Source organism: Oryza sativa, chromosome 4, assembly GCF_034140825.1.
Source record: "Oryza sativa Japonica Group chromosome 4, ASM3414082v1".
Lineage (NCBI taxonomy): Eukaryota > Viridiplantae > Streptophyta > Magnoliopsida > Poales > Poaceae > Oryza > Oryza sativa.
The window spans coordinates 26631784-26643523 of NC_089038.1; the positions used below are offsets into that span (position 1 = coordinate 26631784).

The window sequence follows — 11740 nt, forward strand, 5'->3', positions numbered from 1 at the left end:
TAGGCTTTGTCGTTGCATCATGGTACTATGTAAAGATATATAGTGATGTCTCTTGCAATTGTATCAGAGTGGTATATGGGCATGTTTAATGGATTACTTTTCAAAGGTGTTTGATAGATTCCAAATTTTGTGATGTTAACTAGTGAATATGATGTGATGTAGACGCTCATGGTTGGACCACTTCTTATATATGAGTTATATCGCTTAATTGCCAACAGATCTTACTGGTATCATCATAATTAAGGACATCTTCTATCCTTGGGAGGTGTCACCAGTATATATCTGTATAATTATAATAAAAAGAAGGTATCAAAATTAATCATAGAAAGTCTACCTTTGCAATTTTTCTCTTAGTTTTTCTCCAATCCTTAAGAGTTACAGGTATTTAGTGATTGTCAGTTGGCTACTAAGAGTACTATATTCTCTTGCTAACACTATTACTACGTACAAAATCTTCGACTAACTTCTATGAACCATAAGCCCCACCGCGATGCTCTCTATTGGTAATAGAAAGAAATCCAAACCGTTGAACTACCACCCCAGTTAACGGTAGTAGAAACGTGGAGGAGCATTATTATAAAAAAAAAAGGTGCGAAGGGGTATAATCATTTATTAGCGATTAAACCTTTTTCCTCCTTTTTCGCTTTTTCGATGGAATACAAGTGATGCCAGCGCAATGGATGAAAATAGATCAATCTAGCAAGAAAAAAAACATAAATAACATACTTGCCGCTAATTATTGTATTAGTAAATTACTAATTTATCCTTAGTAATGAACTATTCAGATAATTTCTACTAGTAGTATAGTACTACCGGTAGAAAGCACTGGAGTATCGCCCAGTACTTTTTATGGGAGAAACAAAATCAACGTTATATATTTTTTCTCTAATCAGTACTGTTGCTTACTATATGTTTTGTCTCTCATGTCAAGGGAAAATATAATATCTTGTAAACACAAGAGAAAACATTATGGCTAAGACACTGAGAGCACCCTAAAAAAAGATAATGTCACATTATCAAAACCTAGAAAATACATGCCAGATACACACACGCCACACTCAGGGTCAGTTTGGTACAGCTCCAACTCCTAAATTTAGCTCTAGTAGTTGGGTCTGGAGTGGAGTTATGGAGCTGCCTAAACCCAGCTCCAAAACTCTAATTCATTTTATGAGAGAGCTCCACCCAGCTCCACTCCCAGTTTTGGTGGAGCTGAAACTATTTGGCTGAGCTCCAGCTCCAGGAGAGGTGGAGCTGGAGCTGTGCCAAACAGGCCCTCACACTCAATTAGATATGGGCGTACTAATATCTACTATTATAAAAATTAAAGATACTTTTGTCGGTATTTTAGTATGTCATCCGTGTATGAGTCGGTTTTTAAATTCGTTTGCTTTAGGAAACACAGAAGGAATCGTATAAAATCTCTTTAAAAAACTCGCATACTAACATGAGACGATCAGACTTCTAATTGCAGCTCATGATTTTCTAACAAAATATATCCAAATGAATTTAACACATTGAATTTTACATTAACTAAACCATATAACAATAGTAAGATTAAAATAGTTTTCACATGTTGCAACGCACGGGTATTTTTTCTAGTATATATCTAAATAGTAGTTAAGATTTAACCTCACGTAGAGAACCAATTTAGCCACACGGATCCACGAGAGATTGGGGATCAAATATGCAGTTTTGGAGTCGAGGGTGTCGAGTGGACCTTTTACAGAACAATGTTAGAAATGTACTCCCTCCGTCCCAAAATAAGTGTAGTTTTACACTATTCACGTTTAACGTTTGACCATTCGTCTTATTTGAAAATTTTTTATGATTAGTATTTTTATTGCTATTAGATGATAAAACATGAATAGTACTTTATGTGTGACTAAATATTTTTAAATTTTTCACAAATTTTTCAAATAAGACGGACGGTCAAACGTTGGGCACGAATATCTACGGCTGTACTTATTTTGGGACGGAAGTAGTAGTAAATTATTTCCTCCGACATGGTGGCAGTTGTCATTATGCGATAACTTGATAATTGCACATAAGGCCTTCTGGTTTAATCACTTGTATAGTACTACCTTGCCAATTACAATCTACAAACCAAAAAAGGCCACGGAAATGATAAGGAAAGAACCTCCAACCCCGAACACCGCACACACAATTGTACAGTGAGATGGATTGATGGTACGGTCGAGTTCACATCGACCATAAATTATAACGAACATATATAGAACAAGCGGTTGCTGTCATTGATGCGATCATTATTGTACTGAAGAATGCTTGAAAAAGTTTGGGAGGCCAATCTTTTTCCCGGTTGTCCTGACGTCTTCCTGCACCTTCTTCCTGTACTCCCCGAAGGTGAAGGCCCTGTATGGCGATGGCTCGCCGCATGTCCCGACAAGCGAGTCGTAGGACGGGCACAGGAAGTAGGCCACCGATAGCCGGTCCGTCTTGGCGTTGGCCACCACTTTATGCTCCACGCTCTTGTACCTGTTGTTGCTCCACGCCTATAGCAGAGCAGAGAATTAATTAGCTAATGATTCATGGCCTCATGGGACATCGAAAGTTAAAATCAATGCATCCACACAAAGACACGTCGATCTGATGACATCTCTGTTTCTCCCGCCTTGGTGGTCAAAGCTGGTACACACAATGATGCCCGAGCGAGCTAATCGGCGGACTGTTACCTGAAACAGATCGCCGATGTTGACGACGAGGGCGTCGGGGCGTGGCCTGACGGCCACCCACCGGGAGTCCTTCATCAGGTGCAGGCCCCCGACCTGGTCCTGGCACAGGACGGTGAGGAAGTCGCTGTCCGTGTGCGGCACCAGCCCGAACGTGTCCGCCGCGAAAGGGCACGCCGGGTACCGGTTGAGCCGCAGGAAGCACGTCGTCTCGTCGCACCCCGCAGGGAACCACGGCGCCGCCGATGCCCCGCCGCCTCCGCGCCCGGTCAGCTCCTCCGCCAGCGCCGCTGCCACCGTGTTCGCCACCCGCGACATCGCTTCGGCCACCTCCTGCATCACGCCCCTGCACGCCGTCACCACCACAACAACCTCCGCTTGTTAGTAATCGAGTACAACCACTCGATCATAATCCGTACTAGAGTCCATGTGCACCAACCGGCAGTAAAACAGTAAAAGTACTGATCAGCCAGGTTAATAACCTCTCGGCTAACCGGTAGGACAACGGAAACCGGTTATATATATGTTATTCACTGTTGATCCGATAAAGAACTAATAGAAGCTTAATTAGATTTCTTTATAACCTGATACGACGCTAGAAACCTTATCACCATCCAACTTTAGTGGTCAGTTTAGATTAATCTACAAAGCAACTGTGAAGGGGACATGATTTGGTAGGGTCAACTAAATATTCCTCTGTTTTTAGAATGTACGAGATGATGCTGATATTTAAACGTGATGTTTTATTAAAATATTATATAAATATGTAAACGACACGTAAAGTACCTTTAATAATAGAATATGCCATAAAAAATACATATTTTTCGCTAACTTTTAAGTAAGATAAACAGTCAAACGTATTATCCAAATATCAATTAACGCTATATATAAAGAGGAATCAGTAGCAAGTCAATGTTCATACAAGTTAGTCATTGGTGTCGCTAGCAAGCATAGGATCCATAAGCTCAGTGACCTAGCTAGTGGCTCAATTTACTGGATCTACCCTCGATTTAGACGGGAAAGGTTATATATTAGAGGTTACAACTCCGATTTATGCATCCTCCTACGCCTACGTGTGTGACTCAGATATTTCTTGTGCCCGAGATATTTCTCACAGTATTTCCTTCACTGTGTATGAAAGCTAGACACGCCTCGGAATGTACACGACACACAATATAATACTATCTCCATATTTTAATGTATGACGCCATTGACTTTTTATCTAACGTTTGACCATTCGTCTTATTAAAAAAATTTTATGTAATTATCATTTATTTTATTATGACTTGATTCGTTATCAAATGTCCTTTAAGTATGACATAAATATTTTCATATTTGCACAAAAATTTCGAATAAAACAAATGGTCAACGGCGTCATACATTAAAATAATGAGGGAGTAATTAATAAGCGAGTATATATATCACCGACGTGGGGGACGGCGTTGGTAGGCTGGTTCGATGGACACGAAGGCGTTAAATTCGGTTAGTGTACTAAAAGGCACGCATGTTTCGTGGGCACATACGCCACCGCACACATGATATCATCACTCATTGACTCACATGAGCGGAATATATACAGGTGACAGGCAAGTTTGCTGCTCGCTTGGAGCTTATTGTAGACCCCAGAGACTTTTATAGCTTAATTTGTTCGATCGTAAGGACAGCGAGCACGCGCGAATATAGCAGCGATCGCGCTCGCTCGCGTATGTGTCAGACAGTCGCGGCGAGTACGTGTACACGAGAAATATCCCGTGAACGATCGCAATTAACAGAGATACCTCCTTTTCTGATGAGCAGTGCCCTGTTAGCGCCTTTTGTACTAAGCTAGTACTAGTACTTAGACGCTGACACTGTAACTGTGACGGCCCGGTCTAGCTAGCTACAGAGCTTGTACGTACGAGTGTGAAACCGCAAGTTACTCCTACCTCCATCATATAATATATCAATCTAAAACTGGATGAGATCTATCCTACCTCAAAATATAGCAACACTAGAATTAGATAAGATATATTCGAGTCCAACGAATCTAGACAATCCCTTCTCCAGTTTCATTGGATTGGATATGTCTCGTCTAGTCCTAAATTACTAGTATATTTTAAGACGAAGGGAGTAGTTATAACTAAAAACAACTTAATTGCCAATTTTGTTAGCATATATCCAGCTTGTCACATGCATGCATATGCCGATATGCAAATACTCACGGATCGCCTCACCGGCCTGTTTCATCAAAATGACTAAAGTGTGCTTGCGCGAGCGAGCTAATTAAGAAAAACCAAGCTAACATATAAAAAGCAACATGGAGTACTGCAGTGCACACTGTACACTACTCCACTACGTATATTAACGAGTATATACGAGCTAGTAATTAAGCATAGTACGTACTGTACGTACCTTAAGGAGGTGAGGTCTCCAAAGTCGCAATCCGCCCCGGAGATGCTGGCGAGCGGGACGTGGAACGCCTCCGACCACGAGAGGTGGCGGAGCGACGTGGCGGTGGGGTTGCCCCACCGGTACGAGCCGTTGAGCAGGCCGGCCTTCTCCTTGGTTTCGAACGGCAGACGGAACAGCCTTGCCTGCTCCCGCCTCATCTCCTCCATCAGCTCCCGGCCCACGCCGTGGTTGGTCAGCTGGAAGAACCCCCACTCCGACGCCGCCCTCGCCATGGCGCCCGCGCACGCCTTCCTCTCCCCCGCGCCGCCCCTCGTCAGCCGCTCCAGGTCCACCATCGGCAGGTCGCGCTCCAGCACGGCGCCGCCCGAGCCGACCATCTGCACAGCCGGCGGCGCAATGCCACCGTCGCGGTCGCGGCGGAGCAGCGCCAGCGCGCGGTAGCTGTCGGCCAGAGGCGGGTCGATGGCGATGTCGGCGAAGGCCGGCATGGTCGGGAAGACGTCTACGTAGGCGAGAGGCTTATCTGTGTCTGTACAGCCGTGTACGCGTCGCACACGCAGTTGCACGTATGCTAAGCTAGCTTCTGGCTATCGCAGAGCGCGCGTCGACGAATGCTGCTGGGATACTACTAGCTAGCTAGGATGCGAGGCCTATATATAGAGCTCGCGAGGGGCCATATCGTCTCTCGGGACGTCGTACGTGGGTGCGACACTCCTAGGAGCCACGTGTGGGGTAGTGTTGTTGGGTTATGGCTGGGCCTTTGGTACTGTTTGGAAAGCTTTTTGACAGCTGCAGTTTTATCTAGACTTAAAAGTTTGTCTAAACAATTTATCTGGATTCTAAAAAACTTGTAGAATCCAAAATATAAACAAAAAGTCAGAAGTTGAAAACTCAACATTTTCAAATTCTCAAAAACTAACTATTAATCAACTACTTCTCAGAACCTTAAGTTGTACAAACAAGCTCGTTGACCATGTCACACTTGATTTAATTTGTTAAAGAGAGATTGACCCTAACCACTTAATAAGCCATAAGATGGACTTCAACTTATGAAGGCAAAAATATCTAAAACTTAGAAAATCTTATACAAAATTAATTAAACTGCACATCCCCGGCCCTTGACAGCCTCTGACAGAATGAACCGGGACTAAAGATCATCCAGGACCGATAGAGTTTTAAACCAGGACAAAAAACCATATTTAAACCTGGTTTCTATTCAAACCGGGACTATTGTGGTTTTTGGCCAACACAGCAACGATGGTTTCTTCGGTAGTGTTCCATACAGGCATACGTGCCTTGTAGAAACCATAACTCAACAGCGGGAGGCATGAGCGAAGCCACGTCTAGGGAGCGGATTGGCAAGCGTCTTTGCTGTGACATCCTAGCCCAATAGGATTTGGCATGTATGACCTCATGAGAGTTCTGTGCGCATGTTAATACCACTTTGCTAGTTTAGCAATAGTGAAACTAACTTATAAGATCTCTTCCCTTCAATCATACTACTTTTGGGTTAATCCTTTTACACAAAACGAGGATGAAAGTGTAAGTGGGGTGGTACGTACAGTAGTGGGCCCGCCTATCGGACGGGTTGGGCCACGGGGTTCTAGAGGGCGGGTTGTTAAAGTCGCCCTGCTATGATGCCCTTCGGCCGTGGAGCTCTCTAGCCATGCCACCTCAATCAAATCCAGTCCATTGTTGCATCGGCATGTCCTCGTTGACCAATGAGAAAGGAGAATATGCATTGTCAGAGTTCACCAATGAGAGGGAGTGGCCTCCAATTCGTTAGAGGTGGGGGAGAAGAGGTGCCTACCATAAGTACACAGCCGACCAAAGCTCTATCCATGCCTCTGAGCTCCAGATAAGGAGGAAGGCACGGTGATTAGAGGAGGAGGAAGGGTGACATGGCAGATGGAGGAGGAGGAAGAGAGGCGCGACGACTAGAAAAAGAAAAGCTTGACGGGTGGCATGAAGGAGAGCTCAGGTTGTGCTACATCAGGCGTCAAGGAGTAGAGGAGAGGGAGCAGCGTGGTGCGAGAGGAAGAGAAAAAGAATTGGGGAGAGGTGAAGAGAAGAAGAAGACGAATTGGGGGAGAGAGAGAAGGGTAGAAAAATGAGATGTGGTAGTTGAGAGGTGAAGTTACGGTTTAATTTATAGATAATTATTCTCTTAGAAGGGTTTTATTGTAAAATCTATAATACCATATCGTTTTATGGGCTATAGTAAAAACAAGAAGGCCTGACACACAAATTTTAGGGCCTATCTCAAGGTACGATGCATTGGGAGTTGCAATTTGATTGTTGCATTCATTTACTTTTGCTTAGGTAAAGCTTTGGGGGTACTAGTTAGGCTGCATTGTTCATGTCCTTCAGCATGGACAAGGTAGCCATGAGCTCATTGTCTCCTGTTGTTCAATTTTGTGTGGGAACAGTGAGACAAGCCGACAGTGGTTGGTCAGAGAGCTAGGATTTGGCATCTCTCCGACCTCACAAAAAGAAATAAAATGTACAGTTGCCCTAGGGCAAGTAAGAGAACAACAAGAATGCAATTAATATGCAGAGAAGTCCGGTATTAGTTTCAGTTACACCAGTCTAGTATGTGCTTTAATAACAAAAAGTTACTCTGTAAGATGGAGTTTGTGTCCTCCCTATGAGTCAAGCACATAATTGATAATGTGAATATACCTCTTATATCACTTTAGTTGACAACACAACAACATAGAGCCACATAACAACAGGGACGAGTTCATTCAATTCAGCTAGGATAATATATACCATCAGACTAAAATGCGAACACATACGTATCTTTCATCTTTTTATCATTTCTATCTTTTTTATTACTAGTATGTATTTATATTTGTATATGATATGATGAATATTGCGACCAATTAATTCGTGCATGGCCCAAGAGCAGCCAGCACTAGGTCAAAACAAACCTTTTCAGAGGCTATCCTATCCACGTGGAACAAAATTGAGTAGGCGATAGCTAGCACACTAGCACGTTCCCGTCCACAGACCAGACAAATTTCTTGTCCCAAGCGCTGCGCTCGTTATCTTAATGAAACTTCTTTAAATTTCATTAAATTTATAGTAAAATATAGCAATATTTTTAATATAAAATAAACATATTATCAAAATATATTTAATGTTAAATTTAATAAAATTAATTTGGTGTTATACATGTTGCTATTTTTTCTATAAACTTAATCAAATAAAAAAACTTTGACTAAAAAAAAGTCAAACAACTTATAACATGAAACGGAGTGAGTATCTTCTTAGGTGGTGTTTACATCCAGGGACTTAACTTTAGTCCCTGTCTTTAGACACTAATTTAGAGTATTAAATATAGACTACTTATAAAACTAATTACATAAATAAAAGCTAATTCACGAGACAAATTTTTTAAGCCTAATTAATCTATAATTAGAGAATGTTACTGTAGCATCACATAGGCTAATCATGGATTAATTAGGCTCATTAGATTCGTCTCGCAAATTAGTCCAAGATTATGGATGGGTTTTATTAATAGTCTACGTTTAATATTTATAATTAATTTTCAAACATCCGATGTGATAGGGACTTAAAAGTTTTAGTCCTATCTAAACAGGGCCTTAGCAATGTTCTAAATCTCAAGCTATAACTGCCGCTATAGCCGGAGATAGCGGATGGGGAGGGAAATAGCTAGGATATGCCAATTTTGATGCTACGATTTATCGGCCCTAATAGCTGTACTTAGCCGAAGATAGCCGCTAAAATAGCCAAAGATAGCTGCACTTAGAGACATCAAAACTAAAAAATAGATTCTTGACGTGCGAGGCACGCGAAGTTTAGCCCAAAAGGCCAAAAGCCCAGCCCAAAACTAAACCCTAAATCCCCCACTCCCCATCCACACTCGTGTTCTCCTCTTCTCCCCTAGTTCTCGATTCCCCTCTCCAAAGTAGCGGCGGCAGCTCCGACCTGCTGTGGCAGTGGCAGCGGTTGTGCTTCTCCTGGCCGCGGGGGTGGTGGATGCAGCTGCTTCTCCTTATGGTGGTGGGTACTGCTGCTTCTCCCGGCGACAGCAGGGGCTACTGCTTATTCCTAACGACGAACGTCCACCATTCCTCCCCGCCCCCTGCACCAATCCTCCTTTCCGTCGTGTCCCTGACCCCGAGCAACAACATGTCCCTGCCGAAGCAATATACATGCAAGAAAACGTTCTCTGATTGAAATTGTTCAAATGCCAAATGTTTTGTGTATGACGTTCTTTGATTTTGAATTGGTGATGAACTCTACGTGCAATCAAATAAGTGATATGTTAATTTTTTTTATATTTTAGAAAACCGCTAAATGTTTTAGCTGTAGCTATAGCCGGCTATAGCTGCTCTTAGCTGTTGGAGAGCTCAACAACTAAGAGGCTTGGCTGGAGATTTAGAATAGTTTCTTAGAGGTTTTTTTTTCACTCATCTTGTATACTTCAGTGTTTCTTAAATATAAATATTTCTAGCATTCAAACTTCATATATGATATAAATTAAAATTTGTAACACACCGATCAATTTAGTGTATGGAAATCTAAATATTTTTAGTTAATTATATATTTAAGATAAGAATCTAAGCAATTTATTATCTTTGTTAAATAATATAAAAATACTTTATATTTAGTAGGAACGTGGGGAGTAGTATTTTGTACACTATATACGACGTCCTATCTTACTATAAAGTTATCCTGCACTAACTTCTTAAGCTTAACAAGCAAAGATGCCACATTATTATCCATTAATTAACAAGATGCCACATCATCATTCACTAACAATCATCACATTTAAACATCATGCAAATATGCTATATCTTTATAATTTTTATAATTTAAGAGCTTTTCAAATACAAACATGTTAAATTATCATCCAATATAATTCACATAATGTTTCAATGTATATCTTTATTATGTTTTATGATATTCTATATACTTATATATTTCATCCTCACTTAGTTAGTGCTTAAATGATTAATTTATGGTCCAAATTATCTTTCTCCTTTTTTCCTCTAATTAATTTATATCACATCAATTGTTTTTAGCCTTTAGATGATTAATCTACGGTCTAAACTATCTCCCTACTTTTCATCTTCTATAAAATCATACCACCTTACTTTTTACGTTTGAATCACCATTCTACATACCATTTAAATTTAAATTATCATAAACCACATTAATTTACTTAATCTGATGTTATCTAGCTATTTACACGTTATTTTTTTATTGTTATTATACTAAATTCCCGCAGCAATGCAGGGGTTTCACATAGTTTTCTAGGATGGTCCTATCCTACAATTCAACGGTTTAAACTCGAAAGAGTGTCTATCCTGGTACTCTGTCATCATACATAGGCATGTACAGTCACATTTTTCAGGGCCAGCTGCGAGCCCTGCCGGAAGCATCGCATTTTGCAGACATGCCATGTTCCACGACCAGACCTGACTACCACTGAAAGGTTCATGAACGTACGGTGCCGCCATGCCTGCACTTTATTTGGAGCTGGTCTGTGCATGTAAGAAGAAGATTCGTCCAGTTTCTTTCCTTTTTTATCTCAAACAAAAAGTGGACGTTAATCACCAATCCATTCATCTGTCTCCAGAGTCCAAATTTCTTCTACTTAGATAAGTAGAATTCACATTACTTTAATAGCGAAACACTTGTGGTGATTTCACCAATCTTAAAATATATGGACTATCTAAGAACTTGCCGCAAGTTTTTTAAGAGAAAAGCTTTCAAATCTAACTATATTATAATTGTAATACAATTCCACTGTAACTATAATTTAGTATTAAAATAATATATGTAACTTTATATCTAACTTATATATAAATTACAATGTAGTTGCAGTATAACTACGATGTACGTAGTTACAATTTAACTGTAGTGTAATTACATTGTAGTTACACTACAACTATACTATAATCATATTTGAAAGTTTTTTTCTTGTGATAATTTTTTAGCAATTCCGTAAAATATATCAATCCCGGTCTCTCCAATATATTTATAGAGATACTCCTTCCGTTTCACAATGTAAGTCATTCTAACATTTCTCACATTCATATTGATATTAATAAATCTAGACATATATATCTGTCTAGATTCATTAACATTAATAGTGTTGATCGGAAGTGCTGGCTGCAGCAGCTGCTACAGCCAGTCAGCCCCAATCCAAACGCTGCAGTTGTGAATGGCTTATTTGCGGCAGTTGTGAATGGCTTGCTGGTGCAGCAGCCAGCACAACCGATCAAGCCCAATATAAATGTGAAAAATATTAGAATAACTTATATTGTAAAACAGAGAAAATAGAATATATGTATATGTATTTATATGATGAGCATGCACGCATATATACGAGTGTCGACCGAAAAGAAAATGAATGCACACAACTCCACACCGCCTACTCGTGCCACTCCATGCATATACATACTGTTGGCGCAACGATCGGCCAAACACCAAAGCACCAGAACATACGGATCCCCATCGGATCAACTTGTGGCACTCCTCACGAAACCCATCGGTTTTGAAAATTCAGACTACTCGGATTTCGCAAGCTCACCGTGAAACCTACCCGCACACATACTCGAGAAGGACCTTGCCATGTAGATGTGCCTACGATTCCTCTAGGGTCAGTAGGCCAACTAGAGCGGTTT

General features: G+C 40.9%; 1 protein-coding gene across 1 annotated transcript; it reads right to left on the bottom strand.

Moving 5' to 3' along the window:
• Nucleotides 1–2038: 2038 nt before the first annotated feature.
• Nucleotides 2039–5710, bottom strand: LOC4336431 (gibberellin 2-beta-dioxygenase 6-like). The gene is made up of 3 exons (XM_015779673.3): nt 5079–5710; nt 2691–3033; nt 2039–2510 (listed from the first exon to the last, which is right to left on the bottom strand). Exons 1-3 carry the CDS (start codon nt 5564–5566, stop codon nt 2265–2267), a joined length of 1077 nt encoding a protein of 358 aa, XP_015635159.1. The 5' UTR covers nt 5567–5710; the 3' UTR covers nt 2039–2264.
• Between the last annotated feature and the right edge of the window lie 6030 nt (nt 5711–11740).

Coding starts and splice junctions, on each gene's coding strand:
- LOC4336431 (XM_015779673.3), bottom strand. CDS start 5,566: ATGCCGGCCTTCGCCGACATCGCCATCGACCCGCCTCTGGCCGACAGC. Junction 3,034..5,078: donor GGAGACCTCACCTCCTTAAG/GTACGTACAGTA, acceptor GACGGCGTGCAG/GGGCGTGATGCAGGAGGTGG. Junction 2,511..2,690: donor ACATCGGCGATCTGTTTCAG/GTAACAGTCCGC, acceptor GCTCTGCTATAG/GCGTGGAGCAACAACAGGTA.